The 20358-nt window shown below is 45.4% G+C and overlaps 1 protein-coding gene across 1 annotated transcript in view; it reads right to left on the reverse strand.

Annotated features, from left to right (window-relative positions):
* LOC144769149 (uncharacterized) overlaps nucleotides 1–20358 on the reverse strand; it is a 1798260-nt gene that overhangs the window by 919669 nt on the left and 858233 nt on the right. The window contains exon 12 of the mRNA XM_078653155.1: nucleotides 5772–6015. Within this exon, the coding sequence (XP_078509281.1) occupies nucleotides 5772–6015 (244 nt within the window). The remainder of the gene's footprint in view (nucleotides 1–5771; nucleotides 6016–20358) is intronic.

Raw genomic sequence — 20358 nt, forward strand, 5'->3', positions numbered from 1 at the left:
AACGTACACTGCTTTAGTGGAGGGATGCCTGACTACCAAGATAACATCACAGACTTTAGGTGGAAGATCGAAAGCTGTCAACTGCCACCGTTCAATTTCCACGTAAGGAGGTAGAGACTGGACAGGTACGGGTGAAGAACCCTTTCCTGCTGCTGCGACAGAAGATCCTCCCGAAGGGGCAATCTAATCAGAGGATCGATGGCCATGCTCAGAAGGTCAGGGTGCCAGACTGTTCATACCCAGTCTGGAGCTAAAAGAGTAGCTTGAGCCCAGTTGCACGCTGGGCAGAAGTGGTACAGACGGAAATGCGTACAGGAGGCTGAATCTCGACTCACAATGAAAAGCATCGCCGAGCGAGCCCCGCCTTGGATACTCCAACGCGCAAGACTGCTGACATTGGGCGTTCTCTCTGGAGGCAAACAGATCTAACCAAGGCTCTCCCCACCACTGAAAGAGAAAGAGACCTTGCGATACCTCTGGATGGGGAACTAGGCACTGACAACTGAGTTCATCCTCCCTGGCGTTCAGGGAGCCTGCCAGGTGTTGAACCAACAGGGTCCTGATGTTCCAGCCACATCCAGAGGCAGAGAGCCTCTTGACAAAGGGTCCATGGGCCACCCTTCCCTGTTTGTTGCAGTGCCAAATGGCGGTGCTGTTGTCGCTGAACACCTGCATCACTTTAACCCCGAGAGAGGGAAGGAATGCTTTCAATGCCAATCTCCGACGGAGATCAGACACCTCTGATCTCTGCCTCTCCCCGGTGCCCGCCCCATCCCAGAAGCAACGCATCCTTCACTACTGTTACATCCAGTTGTAGGATGGGAAAGGGATCTGCTTCTGACCCAATCTTAGTTCATTAGCAAAATGTAAATGTAAAACCGTATTTGTAAAGCGCAAACTACTCACCCTTACGGGTCTCAAGGCGCTGGGGGCCGTTGTGGAAATTAAGTGAGCTATTGCCCAGAGTCACATGGTGCTGAGCTGAGCTGCCATATGAGCCAGGGATCGAACCGTGAACCCTGTGCTCCAAAGTCAGCTGCCCTGGCCGCTGCACCACACCTCTCCACCACTGCAGTTGGTACGCAGCTCCCTCTGAGATCTGGACATAGTCAGAAAGATTCCCCTGGTGCTGCGCCCACTGTAACTTCAGGTCACCCAAGCCAACCGACTACGCACGCAACCTGGGATTCATCCTGGACCCCTCCCTCTCGATGACCAGACAAGTCAACGCCGTCTCCTCATCGTGCTTCAACACCCTGCGTATGCTTCGCAAGATCTTCCGCTGGATCCCGACCGAGACCAGGAAGACTGTCACCCAGGCACTCGTCACCAGCCGACTGGACTACGGAAACACCCTCTACGCCGGAACCACAGCCAGGCTACAGAAAAGACTCCAGCGCATCCAGAACGCCTCCGCCCGACTCATCCTGGATGTCACCCGACGCAGCCACATCTCCAGCCACCTGAGGAACCTGCACTGGCTCCCCGTCGACAAGAGGATCACGTTCCGGCTCCTCACCCACGCACACAAGTCTCTCCACGACCTGGGCCCCAAGTACCTCAACGACCGCCTGACCTTCTACACGCCCACCCGCCAGCTACGGTCCACCAGCATCGCCCTCGCAGCCGTACCACGCATCTGAAGAGCCACCGCCGGAGGAAGATCCTTCTCTTACCTGGCTGCCAAGACTTGGAACTCCCTCCCCATCCACCTTCGGCTGACCCAGGACCATCTCGCCTTCAGGAAACAACTCAAGACCTGGCTGTTCGAGCAGTAGCATACCCCTCCCCCCAAGCGCCTTGAGACCCTCCCGGGTGAGTAGTGCGCTATACAAATGGCATAATTGATTGAGGTCCCACTGTAGAGCTTGCATGTGCCATCTGGCATGATCCACCAGCAGGTTGCAGGAGGCCATAAGGCCCAGTGGCCTCAAAGTCATTGTCACCTATATCCGGGATAGAGGCTGAAACATCGGTATCATAGCCCGGATATCCCGGACTCAGTGCTCAGGAGGAAATGCCCGAAATTGCACGGTGGCCAGAATGGCCTAATGCAAGGGAGCATCTGAGAAGGAGTCAGGTGTGACTTCAGAACATTGATAGTGAACACATGTGAATGCAGGAGGTATGCCGTAGTCTGGAGGTGGGAGACGATAGCCTGGGGCATGTCCGCCTTTAACAGCCAGTCATCGAGTTAGGGGAAGACTGGAATCCCTGATCTGCACAGATGAGCTGCCAACACCTTCATCACCTTTGTGAACACCTGAGGGACACTGGTAATGCCAAAGGGGAGCATGGTGAACTGACATTGCTCGTGGCCCTCAGTGAACCGAAGGTAATGTCTGTGGGCCGTAAGGAAGGGGATATGTCCAACACCACCAGCCAGTCTCCTGGGCCGAGTGAAGACAGAACTTGGGCAAGGGTGTGCATTTTGAAATTCCCCTTCCGGAAGAAGTGGAGTGCCAGGAGGTCAATGATAGGACCCAGGCTTTTGTCCTTCTTGGGTACCAGAAAGTAGCAGGAATAACAACCACAACCTACTTCTTGCACAGGGACCCTCTCCATAGCTCCCTTGATCAAGAGACCTGATACTTCCTATTAGAGAAGTGCTAAACGATCCTCCATCATGCGATTGTCAGGAAGTGGAATGGAGGGCGGGGTAGTCTCGAAGGGGAGGGAGTAGCCCCTTCAGACTATTTGCAGAACCCACCTGTCTGACGTGAAGGATTGCCAGTGGAGGAGGTGATGGCAGATCCTGCCTCAAACTGGCTGTTGATGGGCCTGAAACATCAGGCTAGGGAGGTTCGGAGGCTGTGGCAGGGGTGGAATGGGTGGACTGGCCCACCCATTGGCTCCCTGACCCGCGAAGGCGCTAGGTCCCACATCGGCGGCCATGCAGAGGCTGTACAGTTTGCATGACTCTGTGGCTGGGCTGGACAGGGCATGAATGGGTGCCCCTTCCGTAGCCACAAAAGGGACGAAAGGCAGACTGAAGTGGATGTGAGGTAGTCGCGAGGCCCAAGGATCTGGCAGTAGCTTAAGAATTCTTGAAGCGCTCAAGCGCTGAGTCTGCCTTGTCACCAAAAAGGTGAGTGCCATTAAAGGGCATGCCCATCAAGGAAGACTGAACATCCCCTGAGAAGCCAGAAGTCCTCAACCAGGCATGGCGTCTAACGGCTACCGACGTGGCAATCGTTCTGCGCAGTGAGTCGGTGGTGTCCAGTCCACAACGTATGGTAAATTTGGCTGCATATCTCCCATCTGCAACTGCTTGAGAGAGAATGGGCCGGGCCTCCTCCAGGCACTGAAGCAGCACCTGCGCAACCGTATTCCAGATAGTATGGGAGTATCGGCCCAAGAGATATGCAGTATTCACCAACTGCAATGCCAGGCTGGAGGAAGAAAGCATCTTCCAAAGATGATCCAGCTTTTTGGATTGCTATCTGGGAGAGCAGAAGGGAATGCACCTTTTGATGAAGAGGCTTGGACTACCAAGCTTTCAGGGGAGGGGTGTTTGGCCAGGAACGCTGGGTCACCTAGAGCGGGCTGGTGGTCAATTGTCCTATCCACAGGAGCCCCTGAGATGGGCTTGGACTAAGTGCCCAGAAAGACATCTGTGAGGGCTTCATTGAATGGCAAAAGGTGTTCAGAAGAGGAAGCCGCAGGCTGAAGCACCTCTGTCAGGAGGTTAGTGGTGAGGGCCACTGTAGGGAGCTGCCCTCCTCGCCACCACAGCATAGGAAGCTCCCTCCTCCGTAGCCACGGTAGAGGGAGAACGTAGGCCTGTGTCAGGGAAAGTGTCCAGGCCACTGGCATCACCCAGATCAATTCTCTAGAACGGTTCCTCGAGCTGGTCAGTTAAAAGGTCCAGCTGCTTCTCCCAGTCCTCTTCCTCACATTCTGGCCCAAAAGGAATGAATGCCAGGACTGAACACAGGGACGAAAGTCTCTTCCGGCATTGCAATCAACGTCGATCTGCATCGGTCCAGCTCCGTGTCCACTTCAGGGATGAGGATGGGGTTGGTGCCGGCCGGCCAGAGGCACAGTCGACTTAGGGAGTGTTGTCATCAGGATTGATGTCGGAGGAGGTCGAGTGAGAGCGACCGGTGTTGATCCGGATCCAGTCCTGGTTCCACTGGGGCCATCCGGAGCCGGGACCGGAGCTGCCGGCGTCGAAGACTCAGGGCACCCGACTGACATCATGGGGCCCGAAGGCACACCGGCGGAGCCGGACAGCCAAAATATGAGGTACAAGGCCTCATAGAACTTCTGGTTTTGGGCAGGCGATGCTCCAGCTTCTGGAAAGGAGAGGGCACAGAGCCATCTCAGAAGTAGGCTCAGTAGACGGAGCCTTCGAGCGAAGACGCTTGGGATCCCATGTTACGATGGTTAGCTGACAGGGAGAAGTCGAAGAACGCCTGTGCTTCTTTGAATACTTTTTGGGATTCCCTGACTTACCCGAAAATCTCTCTGGCGACTTGGAGTGCGAGGAGTGTGGGCTCCATGACCATTCTCGAGACCTTCTCCTCGAACGAGAACAGGAGTGATGCAGACCAGAGCACCGGGCCTCCAGGAGCTTTCAGAACTTATCCCGCAAAGCCTTCAGGGGTATGGCCTGACACTCGGAGCACAACTCCTGGTCGTGGTCGCGGTCGCTCTCTAGACACCAAAGGCACACGAGGTGCAGATCCATCACAGACATCAACTGGTGACAGGAACCGCAGGTCTTGAACCCGGTCCTTCGTTGGGACATCCTCGATGCACCAGGAGTCTACGACTCAAAATGGACGTCGACAAAAAGTAAAAAAAAGCTAGCAAAAAATGGCTAGAGGTAGCTCTCTCCAGATCTGCACTAGGCTGACATCAGGGAGCATGGGCGGCATCTATGTAGGTCCTGCGATGTCATCCCGGCACCCACGACGCAGGACACGGAGCCACCGACATCACCTAACTATGCGCAGGGGTACAGCTGGAAAAAAAAATCTCTTGATCCATACGGACGCCTGGGGGAACTCCTAAGGTAAGGAATCTACACTAACTGTCTCTATCAAATCACCTGAATACTTCCACCAACTCACCATAAATCTTTGCTCTGCCTCACTCTCTCTCGCACACATTCCCTGCATCTGCAAAGGAACAACTGGAGGTTGCTCATTCTCCTACACTGCACCCAAGACATAGAAGAACCTCACACAACACATCAGACCCTCCTCCTCACTTCTTGAGTTCAGCAAAAAGCTAAAAACCTAGCTCTTCTTATGAGCACCTGGGGAACCACACACCTACTCACCTGTCCAAGAGCCTGGATACCCTCTCAGGTGGTTAGTGCATATGCAAATCAATATAAAATAACATAAACGCTACAGCCAACAGCCAATGGAAGAGGCAGGAGATGGAGCATAATTATACTGCAGTTGGGGCAATGAAAACAGGCTTTAGCTAATTATACAACGCAAGTCCCTACAATGACTTGCTTTAGGGAACTCATTTTTGGATTTTAAATCCAACACCTTCCCTACTGTTGCACAGACTGGAGATGGAAGTTTCCAAACTCCAGTGCTTCCCTAAAGCAAGTCGTTGTAACGACTTGCGTTGTAATGGAACCCGTGGTAATGATGCGTTCGTTGTATTGCCAGCATTGTTAAGGCATGTGTTGTAAATGCATGAGTGAATACGACATACATCCATTTTTCTGTATGGTTTCGGAACTCCTCAATGACTTCCAAAATCCTTACAATGAACAGCTGGGGGTACTGTATACCATATATTACCTGCATGTTGGTTTGCTTCATATTTTGTACAGTTCTCATCATCTGTGCTGCTTGAAAGTGGAATTGTTTGATTGGCAAAAGAACCTCCTGATATCTTCGCCTGAATCCAGTCTGCATAAGCTGATACAGCAGTGAACACTGGTGGAGCATTGGGAATGTTACAGCTCTGTTTCAGCGGAGATTGAATGCCTGCGAGAAACCATGTTCCATTCTCTTTGCAGACCAGGGGAGCTCCTTTGTCAATCTGGGAGAAATCAAAGAAAAGGAAACAAATAGTTTATGATATCATTATTTGATATTATTGAAAATGTGATATTATTTTTTCTGACAAAAAAATGCATGCAAGATAAACCAACTAGTTTGCAAATTGTTTACTTACACTGACAGTTCTAATATGTTTCCATTGCCTTTTCTTTTTGAGGGCATCACACTTGGACCCTTTCCATATGAGTTTATCTTTTTCTTCCTCTTTTTCTTTTTACAAAAATAATTTGGTGGTGTCTGTCAACAGTGACTTTCTTATAAGTGCCTATTGTATGGACTCCAATGTCTCCTGATAAACATGATTAAGCTTCTTTGCTCTTTTAGTGGATGTCAACAAATACAATGTGGGCGCGATTCACAGAACTAACTTAAGACAAAATCCTAAACTTACTACTATTTCGGTATTCACAGAAGGCACTTCCTCATTTTGGTATTCACAGAAACCACTTACTCATTTTGGTATTCACAGAAAGCACTTACTCATTGATGAGTAAGTGTCTTCTGTGAATAGCAAAAAGAGTAAGTGCACTTATTCATTTTGATATTCACAGAAGGCCTTTACTCATCAATGAGTGAATGCCTTCTGTGAATACCAAAATGAGTAAATGGTAGTAAGTTTAGGGTTTTGCCTTGTTAGTTCTGTGAATCGGGCCCTGTGTCTTTTACTTTAACATTAGGCTAAGTTATGTACAGCTGCTCACGGAGAAGCAAGTAATTTCACAGTGATTTTACAATTAATCTTTGGCTTGATTTTGAGCATAAAATCTACTAATTAATGCCCAGGAGCATGTGAAAATGTGCAAACCTCTCCACTGCAACATTTGCTGGCACCATCCATGTCAGCCTCGACAGGAGAAGTGAAGAGATATTTTATTTGTCAATCTAAAAGAACCACTAAATATGTGAAACAATTGACCCTGAATTAGAGTTTGGCGGCCGTGGGTAAGCTACCAAAAGGCAGCAGCTGCCCTGTTTGCCCTTTTTAGGTCTCGCCTACGCAGGGCGCATGCGTTGCATAGGAAAGAGACCTTTAGAAATCGCTCCAGGTTTGCAGGCAAAAACATGCACGTGTTGTATTGCTTTAAATGGCAACGCGTGCATGTTTGGTGATTCCCTTGCGGGAGCGAGAGGCACCATGTGTTAGTAATTATCACAAACACATGGTGCCCCGGGCTCGCTCCCGCAAGGGAAATGCTTTGGTTGCTCTCGGCCGCACTCCCCTCAACGCTCCCACTTTTAGAGTGAGGCCAGCGCTTGTTGCCCATTCTTTTTATCCCTGGTGTAATCTGAATGCTCAACGCAAAACGAATAAATAAGGTAAGACCAATCACCAGGGGTCTGCACCTCGAAGCAGTAAGCAAGCAAGAAAAAAAAAACAAGCAACTCTCCAGCAGTTAAGAAAATATGTAAAATAAAAATGAAATATCCACTCACCCGTTTGATCTTCTCTGTCTCTTCAGAGAGTGAAATGAATTGCGCATCAGCGCGTGCTTCTTGGGTTACAGCAGCAGGCACCGATCACGCCTCTCCCTCTGGGATCCAGGCATCCTTTTACAGTGCACGGCTAGGTAGAGCTCCTGTCAGGTATGTTTTTCTGGGCAGGACGTGCCCTCACCCCCTGTCCACGGGTATTAAAACATAAGACTGTGCGAGACTGTGGAGAGGATGCTCCACTCTCTGTCCCACAGCCCTCTCTAGCGGAAGCACGCAGACAAACGTCCGAGGCCCAAGCCTCCTTTCACCATCACTCATATCTGCACAGCTCCATATAATATGTGCCTGATACTCCTTTGAGTGACAGAGGCCACACTGAAAAACACTGCTATTCTTCCAAAGCTCCAGGAATTCAGACGAGGGCTAAGGCTCTTAAGTATTTTTTCAATTTAATAAATGAAGGAAAGAAATTACTTTGTCAAAAAGTCAGATGGTGGTAGCGAGGTCAAAATTACAATTTCTTTGACAATCTCCCAATCACATACCATTTTTTAAAAATGACGTATAGATTTTCCCCATTTGCGTAATAACACGACACGTTTGTGTTTATGTTTTTCCAACTTTTCCTTCTCGGAAATACTAATAATTTTGTTGCAGCTTAGAACTGCAGAAAGTAAAAATTCATTGCCCCCGACCCGAGAAATATAATACGGGCTATGGAGCAGAAGTTCGGATTTGGAAGACACCCTGGGCAATCTGACCACAATCGGCCCGCAAACCTGCCCGCAGTCGGCCTGCAATCGGCCGGCGCAACCCCAAGGTCCAGGCAGGGGAGCAGGTAAGGCCGGTGAGTGAGTGAGTGAGATAGCGTGTGGGCCGAGCAGGCCCCCTGCAGCATTATTATTGTGGGGACTCCACGTGCACAGAGTCCCTGGCCGCTCAGAATCCTCAGGATTCACTCATGCCACTCAAGAAGCCTCAGGGCCCCCTGGTTCAACGATATCGCGACCCCCCCTTAGCCTTCCCTGAACCCAGCAAAGTGCTTCAAAAAACAAGTCATCTCTCAGCAAACATCTCAGCCCCTAACCACCACCACCAGACGTCCAAACCTGCCTGCGTGCTTGTGCCCCCCACGAACACAACCAGGCAACTGTCCCTAGGAGGGGCATGGTTGCGCATATTTTCAGAGCGAAGTGTAAGCCCTAAACTACTCATTTCACCCTGACACCTACAACCTACTTTTTGTTACGGAAAGGCGGCATATAGCTGGTGTACTGCTGGTGGGCTTTGCAGCCATCCAACTGCTGGCATCCTCCAGTGACCGAGATGTTGACAATCAGCAGATCACAATCAATGCCCCTGAGTCTGCTGACGGGGAAGATAGCTCCCACAGAATATCTGTTTGCTCCAAGGAGCATAGCAGCGATAGAGCCCTCCACTGAAGCAGCAGCAAAAATAAGGATCACTACAGGAATCCACAGTAAAAAAAAAAAAAAAAAGCATTGGCACAGCCAATAGGTCTCGCCTTTGGGACCTTATAAGTGTTTAGCCATGCAACAGTTGATGTTGTTGCACCAAGGATATTGTGCTTCATAACTAAATACTTATAAGGTCCCACAAGCGAGACCTATTGGCTATGCCAATGCTTGTTAGAGTGTTTATGGTTCAAATCTTTTATTCTAATTTTCAAAGTTTATGCCAAGTTTAGCAGTCCAAGAGAGACGCAGCGGTCGATGTAAGTGAACTATAATGACGTTGGCCTGCAAAATAGCACAACAATTCTTAACATATAAACCACCCCCCACCCCAATTGTACTCCATGTAAGATGAACAGTCGTCAAAAAAAGAAAGATTCTGGTACTGGATCTTTAAGGGGTGACTATGGCCGGGACTGATGGGGCAGGCTCCGTCAGGTGCAGTATGCGCAAATATTTTGGTCAAGTGAGCTCCCGGAATTCTTTCAATAAAAGGGTGAGGAATGGGCTCTAAAGCTGTGCAAACAGAATATTCTGATTTGTAAGTGAAAATGTGATCTTTTCCTTCCCTAGAATGTGCCAGAGGTGGTGGAGCCATCCCAAGTGTGTAGGAATTCGTTTTGTCCCCCAGTGTGTAAGCATATTCTGGAGAGAGGCACCTAAGGCTAATCCTATTTGTCTCCATCTTCTGGATTTCAAAATGGGAAGGTGAGGGGGTTGGAAGCCACAAAATTGTATAAGTAGGAAATCTAGAGAGCTGTACGGATCACTGACTAAATATCGAGGGACAAAATATAGACTACCCAAAATTTCGATGCCAAAATATCGACAGACAAAATATCGAATTCCTTTCTACAAACAGGTAAGTACCAAAATATCGAATCCAAAATATCGTTTAAAAATATATACTTTGTAAAAATATCGAATTTCTTAAAAATAATGTAAAATTTAAAAAATATTAAAAATAAATAGCTAAAATATACTTAAAAATACTTAAATTACATTAAAAATATTAAATAATTAATTTGACTTATAAAAAAACATACAATCATATATGTTAAAACACATATATATATATATATATATATATATATATATATGTTAACATAATATTAATCAAAAATACACAATATCATTACCGTAGGATAGCGGGAGTGTAAAAATTACTATTCCCACTCCTGGAAGTGCAACAGTAGGGAAAGCAATGGATAGCGTAGGGGTAAAATTTACTATTCCCACTCCAGAGAGTGCAACAGTAGGGAAAGCGTTGGATAGCGTAGGGGTAAAAATTACTATTCCCACTACAGAGAGTGCAACAGTAGGGAAAGCGTAGGGGTAAAAATTACTATTCCCACTCCATGAGAGTGCAACAGTAGGGAAAGGGTTGGATAGTGTAGGGGTAAAAATTACTATTCCCACTCAAGAGAGTGCAACAGTATTGAAAAAGTTGGATAGCGTAGTGGTAAAAATTACTATTCCCACTCCATGAGAGTGCAACAGTAGGGAAAGCGTTGGATAGCGTAGGGGTAAAAATTACTATTCCCACTCCAGAGAGTGCAACAGTATTGAAAGAGTTGGATAGCGTAGTGGTAGAAATTACTATTCCCACTCCAGAGAGTGCAACAGTAGGAAAAGCGTTGAATAGCGTAGGGGTAAAAATTACTATTCCCACTCCAGTGAGTGCAACAGTAGGGAAAGCGTTGGATAGCATAGGGGTAAATTTTACTATTCCCACTCTAGTGAAAATAAATTAATATAATTCACATAATTATTAATTAATAAAAATGTATTACCAATTAAGAATTAATTAATTCCCACTCCAGAGAGTGCAACAGTAGGGAAAGCGTTGGATAGCGTAGGGGTAAAATTTACTATTCCCACTCCAGAGAGTGCAACAGTAGGGAAAGCGTTGGATAGCGTAGGGGTAAAAATTACTATTCCCACTACAGAGAGTGCAACAGTAGGGAAAGCGTTGGATCGCGTAGGGGTAAAAATTACTATTCCCACTCCATGAGAGTGCAACGGTAGGGAAAGCGTTGGATAGCGTAGGGGTAAAAATTACTATTCCCACTCCAGAGAGTGCAACAGTAGGGAAAGCGTTGGATAGCGTAGGGGTAAAAATTACTATTCCCTCTCCAGTGAGTGTAACAGTAGGGAATGCGTTGGATAGCATAGGGGTAAAAATTACTATCCCCACTGCAGAGAGTGCAACAGTAGGGAAGGCGTTGGATAGCGTAGGGGAAATAATTACTATTCCCACTCCAGAGAGTGCAACAGTAGGGAAAGTGTTGGATAGCGTGGGGGTAAAAATTACTATTCCCACTCCAGAGAGTGCAACAGTAGGGAAAGCGTTGGATAGCGTAGGGGTAAAAATTACTATTCCCACTCCAGAGAGTGCAACAGTAGGGAAAGCGTTGGATAGCGTAGGGTTAAAAAGTACTATTCCCACTCCAGAGAGTGCAACAGTAGGGTAGGCGTTGAATAGCGTAGGGCTAAAAATTACTATTCCCACTCCAGAGAGTGCAACAGTATTGAAAGCGTTGGATAGCGTAGTGGTAGAAATTACTATTCCCACTCCAGAGAGTGCAACAGTAGGAAAAGCGTTGAATAGCGTAGGGGTAAAAATTACTATTCCCACTCCAGTGAGTGCAACAGTAGGGAAAGCGTTGGATAGCATAGGGGTAAATTTTACTATTCCCACTCTAGTGAAAATAAATTAATATAATTCACATAATTATCAATTAATAAAAATTAATGACCAATTAAGAATTAATTAATTACCAATTAAACATTAATTAACAATTTATTCAAAATAAATACCAATAAATAAATTAACATTTAATTAATTATAAATAAATTACTTCCCACCCTATTCCCCTATAAAGCCACAACCCCCAACAGAAAATAAATTAATATTATTCACATAATTATCAATTAATTATCAATCAAGAATTCATTAATTACCGATTAAAAATTAATTAACAATTTATTCAAAATAAATTAATTAACATATTTAATTAATTATAATTAAATTACTTCCCACCCTATTCCCCTAAAAACCTACAACCCGCTACAGAAAATAAATTAATAGTATTCACATAATTATCAATTAATAAAAATTAATTATCACTTAAGAATTAATTAATTACCAATTAAAAATGAATTAACAATGTATTCAAAATAAATACCAATAAATTAACATATTTAATTAATTATAATTAAATTACTTCCCACCCTATTCCCCTATAAGCCCACAACCCGCTACAGAATTAAATCACGCAAAAATGAAATAACATAAAATTAATTACTTAAAATAAATTACAAAAAAATACACTTTTCATACATATACTAACATAAAACACTTAAAAAAATCGATATTATTAAAAAGTCGATATTTTTAATAACCTATATTATGTACTTCGATATTTTGACTTTCTATATTTTTTAAATCGATATTACATTACTTACCTTAAAAACGATATTTTTGATGTCTATATTCTGTCCATTCGATATTTTGTCCATTCTATATTTTGGAGTCAATATTTGTGTTACTCGATATTTTGGACTCGATATTTTGACCATATACCAGCTGTACGTCTAGGTGCAGGTCTATGTCCTCTAAAATTTGAGTCCAAAATTCTGACAATTTAGGACAATCCCACAAGATGGGTAAGCAGTGGTCCCTGTCAACCACAACCTCTCCAAGAGTCCGGATTGCATTCTGGATTATCCCTATGCAAGCACACTGGGGTGAGCTACCAGTACATAACAACCTTGGTGGCTGTTTCAATACTGGCAGTGTTACGTGCTGTTTGATGCTCTCTATAATAACTCTCCCTCAGCTCTTATTTGAACAAATATCTGCCAAGCTCCGCCTTCCAGCGTTTCTGGCTATTGTGCTTGAGGAGGGTGTAATGGACTAATTCAGAATGGAGTAGAGTTTAGCGATGAGATTCTTGTCAGATATTTTGGTTATAAGCCATTTCTCATGAGGTGTTAGTGGTCTCTGCATCCTGGGACAATTCACGGGGTGAAGAAGCCAGTGACACCATTGCATGTAATACATCTTCCTGACTATGATAGGGCACAGTTGGAGTATATCTGCATATATGACAGGATTCCCCTTTGTCAAATAGGCAACCTGCCTAACTCCTTGATGCCTGTTGCCATGCGGTGAAGGTCCCAGGGCCCATCCCTGGAGCGAAGCCAGGGTTATCAAATAGGGGTGTAATAGGGGAGGAGAAAGACGTGAGGGACTGTCGTACCCGGATCTGGTCCCAGATCTCCAAGGTTGTCCCTGTAATGTGGGACTTTTGGGGCAATGCATTTTCTTAAGAAAGGGAATCGTCCACAAATGTGTTTCTGCTATCGCTCTGTGCTGGAACAGCCAGCGCCACTCCGATTTTTCTGTGTTCCACTCTAAGAGGTAAAGCAGTTGCGCCACCTGATAATATTGTTGAAGGTTAGGCAAACCTAGGCTGCCGGCACTTGGAGGCAGATAACAGAGGTCCTTCCTCATGCGTGGCCTTTTACCCGACCAAACAAATTGATTTATTTCAGTCTGTAGTGTTTGTACCATCCCTAATGGGGGCTTTGACAGAAGGGTCTGGAAAAGATACAAGATTTTAGGCAGGACGATCATTTGAGTGCGGCTACACTGCTGAGCCAGGACATTTGGGAGTGTTTCCATCGGGATATATCACCCGTGAGCGTTATAATTCAGGTTAGAGGTTGTCTGAATTGAAGCCAGTTGTATACCCAAATACGGAATGGCTACAGGTGTCCATTGTATAGGATACAAAGCTTTGAGTCGAGAAACTAAGTGTGAGGATATTGAAGAATTAAGGGCCAGCAATTTATTAATATTAACAGGAAAGCCGGAAGCTTGACCAATTCTGTCATAAAAGCTGGACAGAGTCTGAAAATCCATCAGGACCAGGGGATTTTAAAACTTTCAGATGGCTATCAGCAGAGATGACTTCCTCTGTACAGATAGGACCATCGAGGGACACGGCCTGATCCAGGGAGAGTTGTGTTGTGTTTGCTCCCTGCAGATATGTGCCGTGGTGTGTGGGATCTAAGATTTGCCCTGTATATAATTAAAAATAAAAATCCTTGAAATCTGAAGAAATTAAGCTATCATCAGATATGATGCTGTCATCTGCTAGGCGTAAAGATGGCACCCCAGTAGCTTGTCTTTGGACTTGGAGTTTATTGGCCACATTTGTCACCCCTGACATAGTAGGGGTATTTTAGTCGCAGCACCGCATATTCAGCCCTATCAAGGTCATATCCTGCTAGTTGAGTGCGAGTGGCTGTTAGCTGGCACCATACTAAAGGGGCCTCTGTTTGTTGGTGAATCCGTTCGAGCTCTTTAACCTGATGGGACAAATGTTCCCTCTTATCTTTACAGAGTTTGTTGACTGCAGCCCAGATGGCTATCACCTACCCTCATATAACCATTTTGAGACCCTCCCAAAGAGTACCTATAGAGATGTCTGGAGTATCATTGAGCTCTAAGTATGTGGTTATGGAGCTATGAATTTGGTCCACCACCTGATGCTCCAGTGGGGGGGTCATCAGGGTAAGTGAAACTGCCATGTGGTCAGAAAGCGCTGAGGGCTCAATCTCGGCTGCATAATGTATATTCTAAAGTGTGTGGTTGGAGGTCCCTCTATTTGTCTCTCAGACCCATGTCCTGCAGCCACGGAGAGTGCCTAAGACTAAATTGCGGCCTCCAATGGTCAAGGTGTATGCAAGGAATCTGCCCTTTATTTCGGGCACTTTGGACCCCACTCTCCCTCTAAAGGAATGTGCTACCAGGATTGCCACTCCTACTGATTTGGCAGAAGCCGAAGAAAAAAATTGGTACGGGAAGAATCGTGATCGGAGTCAGTGACAGTCTGTCGGTAAAAGGTGCATCTCCTGGAGTACGCAGATGTCTGCCTTCGCTTGTTCAAAATATTAAAGTATTGCCCTGCGCTTGACTGGGTTGTTAAACCCTTTACATTCCAAGTAATGATGCAGATGGGTGTATGAGTCATGTTAAGCTATAGAGAGATGGGGGTGTAGCAATAGACTTGTCTCCTATAATGATACCCCAAAGCATTACCGAACCCCACCCTGTTCCGTAGAAGAGGTACATGAATCACAAAGTTCCAGTTTCAATGAGGAGTACTTTCCCCTAAAGAATTCAAACAACAAATAAAACAACATCTAAGAAGGGCAGTGATGAAATCAACTAGTCAATGAACAGTAAGATTAAACCAAAGGCCCTTGAAAAATGAGAGGATGGGGTTTGTATCATGGCCTCAGTCTAACCACCGCGCCGCCCTCCACCCACACCTATGGGAGGACATTGCTAATGTTATTGTGTTCGGCAATCTCAAGAAGTGTCTGTTTTTGCCAGTCCCTCGGGTAGTGAGTCCAACACAGCTTGTTGCTCAAGTGCAATCATCATCAGGTCTGGTTTATCACTTCTGCTAGACAATTTACGTTTAGGCCATCAGGATTGCCGGTTGGCTCGATGAAGCTGAAGGTCCATATATTGACCTCATGCTTCCGTAGTGTCGTTGCCCAGTAGTCGGTACAAAAGGGGGTGGTAATGGACGGAGCATCTTCGCCAATCAAACACTCACACCCAGTCAACAGATCTGGGTTTAATCCATCACCGTTCTTTAGCCCACTCTGCCACCCCAGTTCAGACATGGCCATATGCAAATCAGTCTGACCCTGTACCTCACGGGAACAGTCCAGCCCGAACTGCCAAGCCATGCCTTCCCTGGACCGGAAACAAGCTTCCGAGGACCAGTTTCTGGCATTTCAGCCGTCTTCAGCCCGGCTTGCTTGAATTCAGTGGCAAAGTGAGCAAGGCACTCACGTCTGAGCATACCCTGCCAATTTATGGCGAACAAAGCGGTACTAAAGGGGGTGGTGATGGACGGAGCATCTGAGCCAATCAAACACTCACACCCAGTCAACAGATCTGGGTTTAATCCATCACCGTTCTTTAGCCCACTCTGCCACCCCAGTTCAGACATGGCCATATGCAAATCAGTCTGACCCTGTGCCTCATGGGAACAGTCCAGCCCGAACTGCATGTGTCTTTGAGGGACCTCATTGATTGATTGATTGATTGAATCATCTGGTGCAATTTGCCGCCTAGGCAAAATTGATGGCCCAGGAGTCACTAATTCCTAGGCTGTATAAATGAGTAGTGGCTGGGCGAAATACACTTCATTTCTGCAGTGTGATTGCTGCCGAGTCCTGATATGATGTTGGTGAGGGTCTCGGAAATGTCCTGGGTGTTTCTCTCAGGCCTTGCGTAAGATGGTCCATTTCAATTGGAAATCATGGAGGCAAGCGAGGATATCGGCTGGTGGAGTTGGTTCAACTCTCATGAGACTTACACAGTGAATGAACCCGTTCTATTTTAATGGTGAAGTCTGGAGTTTCTTCCAGTATAGAAAGGAAAAGGTCTTTGACATACAGTGACGCCTGAACGCTCCGCTTTTAATGACACGCCTTTTATACAGATTTTGTTCCATCTTGGTCTGTGAGCAGTCGACCTCAGAGCTGGGGAACCAGGTGTGAGTCTTGGCAGGTTCGCACAACATCCTGTGATTCTGGGCAAATCACTAAATTTCTCAGTGCCTAGAAAAAAAATGAATGTGTCAATCTTCAAAGTAACTGGTGCACATGTAAAGCGCTCTGATAACTTCGGCTCTAGTTTGTGCTATGTAAAACTACCGCCCAAAAAAACTAAAAAATAATGGTTGCTCCCTTAGCAAGATAGTTCTGCTGTAAGATTTCCAGTACCTTCTCCTTGTTGTTTCTAAGGTCTTCTAAAGCAGCAACTTGGTTCCTAACGGAGTCCAGGTCTCTACGTATCTCCTAAATGTCATTTGAGAGACCTCTTTTGACTGTCTGGAGGTCATTCCATACCCATGCGAACAAAGTTTCTAAAAAGGAGTGTGTGACGGGCTCCTCAGTGCCATACTCGTTTTGGGGAATAGCAGGCCCCGGTGTCGACGGACCCCAGCAGAAGCATTAGCAGGCTATTTTGGATATTCTTCCAGGCCCATTTATCACTTTTGATTTATCTATTTTACCTAGATACAGTGAATCCATGAAGGGGAATGTACACAATAATCAATCTCTGAAGCCCACGACAATTAATTGAAATTAAAACCTCAAAATCTGCATGTAATAATACGAGATAACATATTTACCACTTTTTTGGCTGTAATAGCTATCCTGTAAAAGATCAGTTATAAACCTTTTGACTTCTGTGTACTCCCACTGAATCACTACTAGAAGCCTGGAACACTCTGACCAGCCTAAGCAGTTTTTATGATTTGAATCTCATAACAATACATACAACTAACCAAAAACAAGTATATATCAAACAAATTCACAAATTGCCAAACAGTTTGTTTAATTCACAAACAAAAAACATACAAAGCTTTAAGTTTTAACTTTATTGGGAATGTTACTGCTTTTCCAAATGTGGATTTATTTTTAAATGACGAAGAATTTTGCTGGACTACTGTTTGCAGTACTTGTGCAGTTTCCATGAGTCAGGCTAAAGATACCAACTTAATTTTAATTCCTTCATATGTTCAGAGTGTTTTAAGATTTAAAATGTTACCTTTTGCTTTTCTATGTGTATATACTTTAGCTTCTACTAATATTATTTTTATCAGTCGCAGATCCCTAGAGTAGGTGTCATGGACCTCCAGGGGCCTGCTGCCTACAAGTCTTAAACTGATCAATAATGAGTGACAAAAGATCTTTTGGACAAGGTAATCTGGGGCCGTCTTCTACAACTGTGACCACAATCTTGGCCTCCCAGTATGTGTTCATCTTGCCCTTCTCAGTGACAACTGCCAGTCCCTCAGGCTAAGACTCAAAGGAGACTATCTGATTCCACACCATATGATACCTCTAGGCGAAACATCATAGGAGACTAAGCAGCACTCAATACTCCACCTGTCACTTCATCTGACTTCATCTGCCACTTCCTCTGTGTGCTTACTATGGTCTTCAACAAGACCAAGCCACCTCCATATCATTTCATTGCAGTACAGGTTGACATGGTAAATAGCGATCATTCCTGTGCCTGAGTCTTAGCCCCTGACATCACAGACACCATACAGTTGAGCTCGCCACGAGGATCGGCATGTGGGATTGACCCGGGATGGTTTTGCAGCTGCTACAATTTCAGCTTTTACTGTATTCTGTTTCAGGACTGATGAACTGTATTAGAAGCCAACTGTTCTCTGATCTTCTGAATAAATAACAAGCCTTGAGAAAGGCCTGGTCTTACTGACCAACTAGGGCGAAACATGTGTTAGCTGTTGCACCCCCACAGCACCAAAAAACATGATTTCCAGAATTTCAAGGATGTCGATGACAACAAAGAAACTTCTTTAAAGACAACACAACACAATTGCTTGGTCGTCACCTACCCAGTCGGTCTTTAGGCAGACTTCTTTTCGTCTCTCCTTATTGTCTCTTCCCTAGCTCCTATCCTCTCTCCCGTGAATCTCTCCCCTTGCCTGCTACTCTGCCTACCCCCTGTCCTTTGTGCTCTTTGACTAAGCACTCCTTCTCCCCTTGTTGGGAAAAGATCCAATATTTATACTCTGGAGTCTCAGCGAACCCGCTGAGTGAGTCCACTGCGAAAAGGGGGCCACTCACACTTGAGGTATGGTATGGCACCCCTTGCCAAAGCACTCCCTCTCCCCTTTTTGGGGAAGGATCCAGTACGTAGGCCTTGGAGTCTCAGAGATCCCTCTGAGAGAGTCCACTGCGTAAAGGGAACCTCTCGCAATAGAGATAGGGAAGGGATACCACTTCCCCTGGGATCACAGCTTACTGGACTTTGGACGTTGCCTTGACTCGTCTACCGGTTTGTGTCCCTGTCACCTTTCCCCTCCTCTCCCCATGCTGTGTCTCTCACCCTCCCCTCCTCTTTCCCACCTTCATTATCTGTATACTTCCCCTACTCCAACCCCCTCCCCTGAATCTCTCACCTTGCCTTCTTTTCCCCTTACGTATTTGTGCTTATTGTTTATCTCGACCTTACAAGTAACTATGCTGAAATGCTCTAAGAACTGTGTAACCTTTGTAACGATGTAACCTGTAACTATGATCTGATGCTCATGTAAAGCGCTCTGATACCTCTGGGTCTGGCCAGCGCTATATAAAACTTTTTAAATAAAATAAATAAATGAAATCCATATCATCTAAGGAGAAACATATGCTCAAACCTTCACTGCATACCCATAGAGTTGATCACAGGCTGAACAATACTGTGATGTCCCGTTAAAAGACCGTTACATTCAATCAAATCTCCTCTACATGAGTGGTGGATCAGATCAGCACATCATCTGATTTCCCTTTGCTGCACAACTAAGTCCGTTCCTTTAACACTATGGTATCTCCTGAGATATTGCTCATCTCAGGGTGCAACATTCCATGTCACATACCTCTATCAGGGGATAGGTTTGGCCTTAGTTGACCAAAAGGTCAATCTTTCCACCACTCAGACTCCCACTATGAATCAGAACTTCACCTAATCTATGTCTCCTCGCAGCCAGCTCTAATTCCCTTTTCAAACCCCTTATTTTCCCCAGCCCCAGACTCACCAGCCAAAGGTATCCTTTTTGTTGGGCTTTCAAGGACAAAAGGGGAATCTAACATCAATGCCCACTGACACACTATTATACTAGCCCTGTTTTGTCTTTGCTAATGTTTATTCTCTGTCCCTAATAAAATTCTGACAATCACATACTGACCAAGGTATTGTTAATTTTAGTATGCAAGCTTCAGGATTGGATGATGGTTCTTTTCTCTGGTAATATCCTTTGAAGTCTCATGTTTGCCTTGCAAGACTTTTCTATTAGATTCTCACTCAAATGTCTATCATATCCCTGCTAAAGGTTTGTGTTCATATCTCTCTTTATTATTTCTGCTAACACAGCCCAGTGTGTCAATAGTACCCTACTCAACAGATCTTTGTGTAATGGGCAGGTCACTTGTTTGAATGCTGGTGGGTCAACTCAGTCTTACAAGGTGTATGCAGTAAGTGCCAATGATGTTGTATACTAGTAGGTCTGTTGGGCACTTTATAAAGTTAAAGGAAACCTTCGAGGAGGTGCTACACGATAGTTAGCAAAACTAGTATTATTGCTCCACTTACTATCATCTTTGAGAGCAGTAGTTTACTTTTCATGAAGAATTATTTATGTTACCAATGGTGATGTCACACAATTTCTTGACATCAATAGGGGGAGATGACCAAGGACAAACAAGCCTCCAGTGAATCTTTGAACAACATCTAGAGGCAGCGAAATATGCCTTGGGGAATTTAGAGGTCATAACACTCGAAAGGGATCATGTGATATCTT

Source organism: Lissotriton helveticus, chromosome 7, assembly GCF_964261635.1.
Source record: "Lissotriton helveticus chromosome 7, aLisHel1.1, whole genome shotgun sequence".
Taxonomy (NCBI): domain Eukaryota; kingdom Metazoa; phylum Chordata; class Amphibia; order Caudata; family Salamandridae; genus Lissotriton; species Lissotriton helveticus.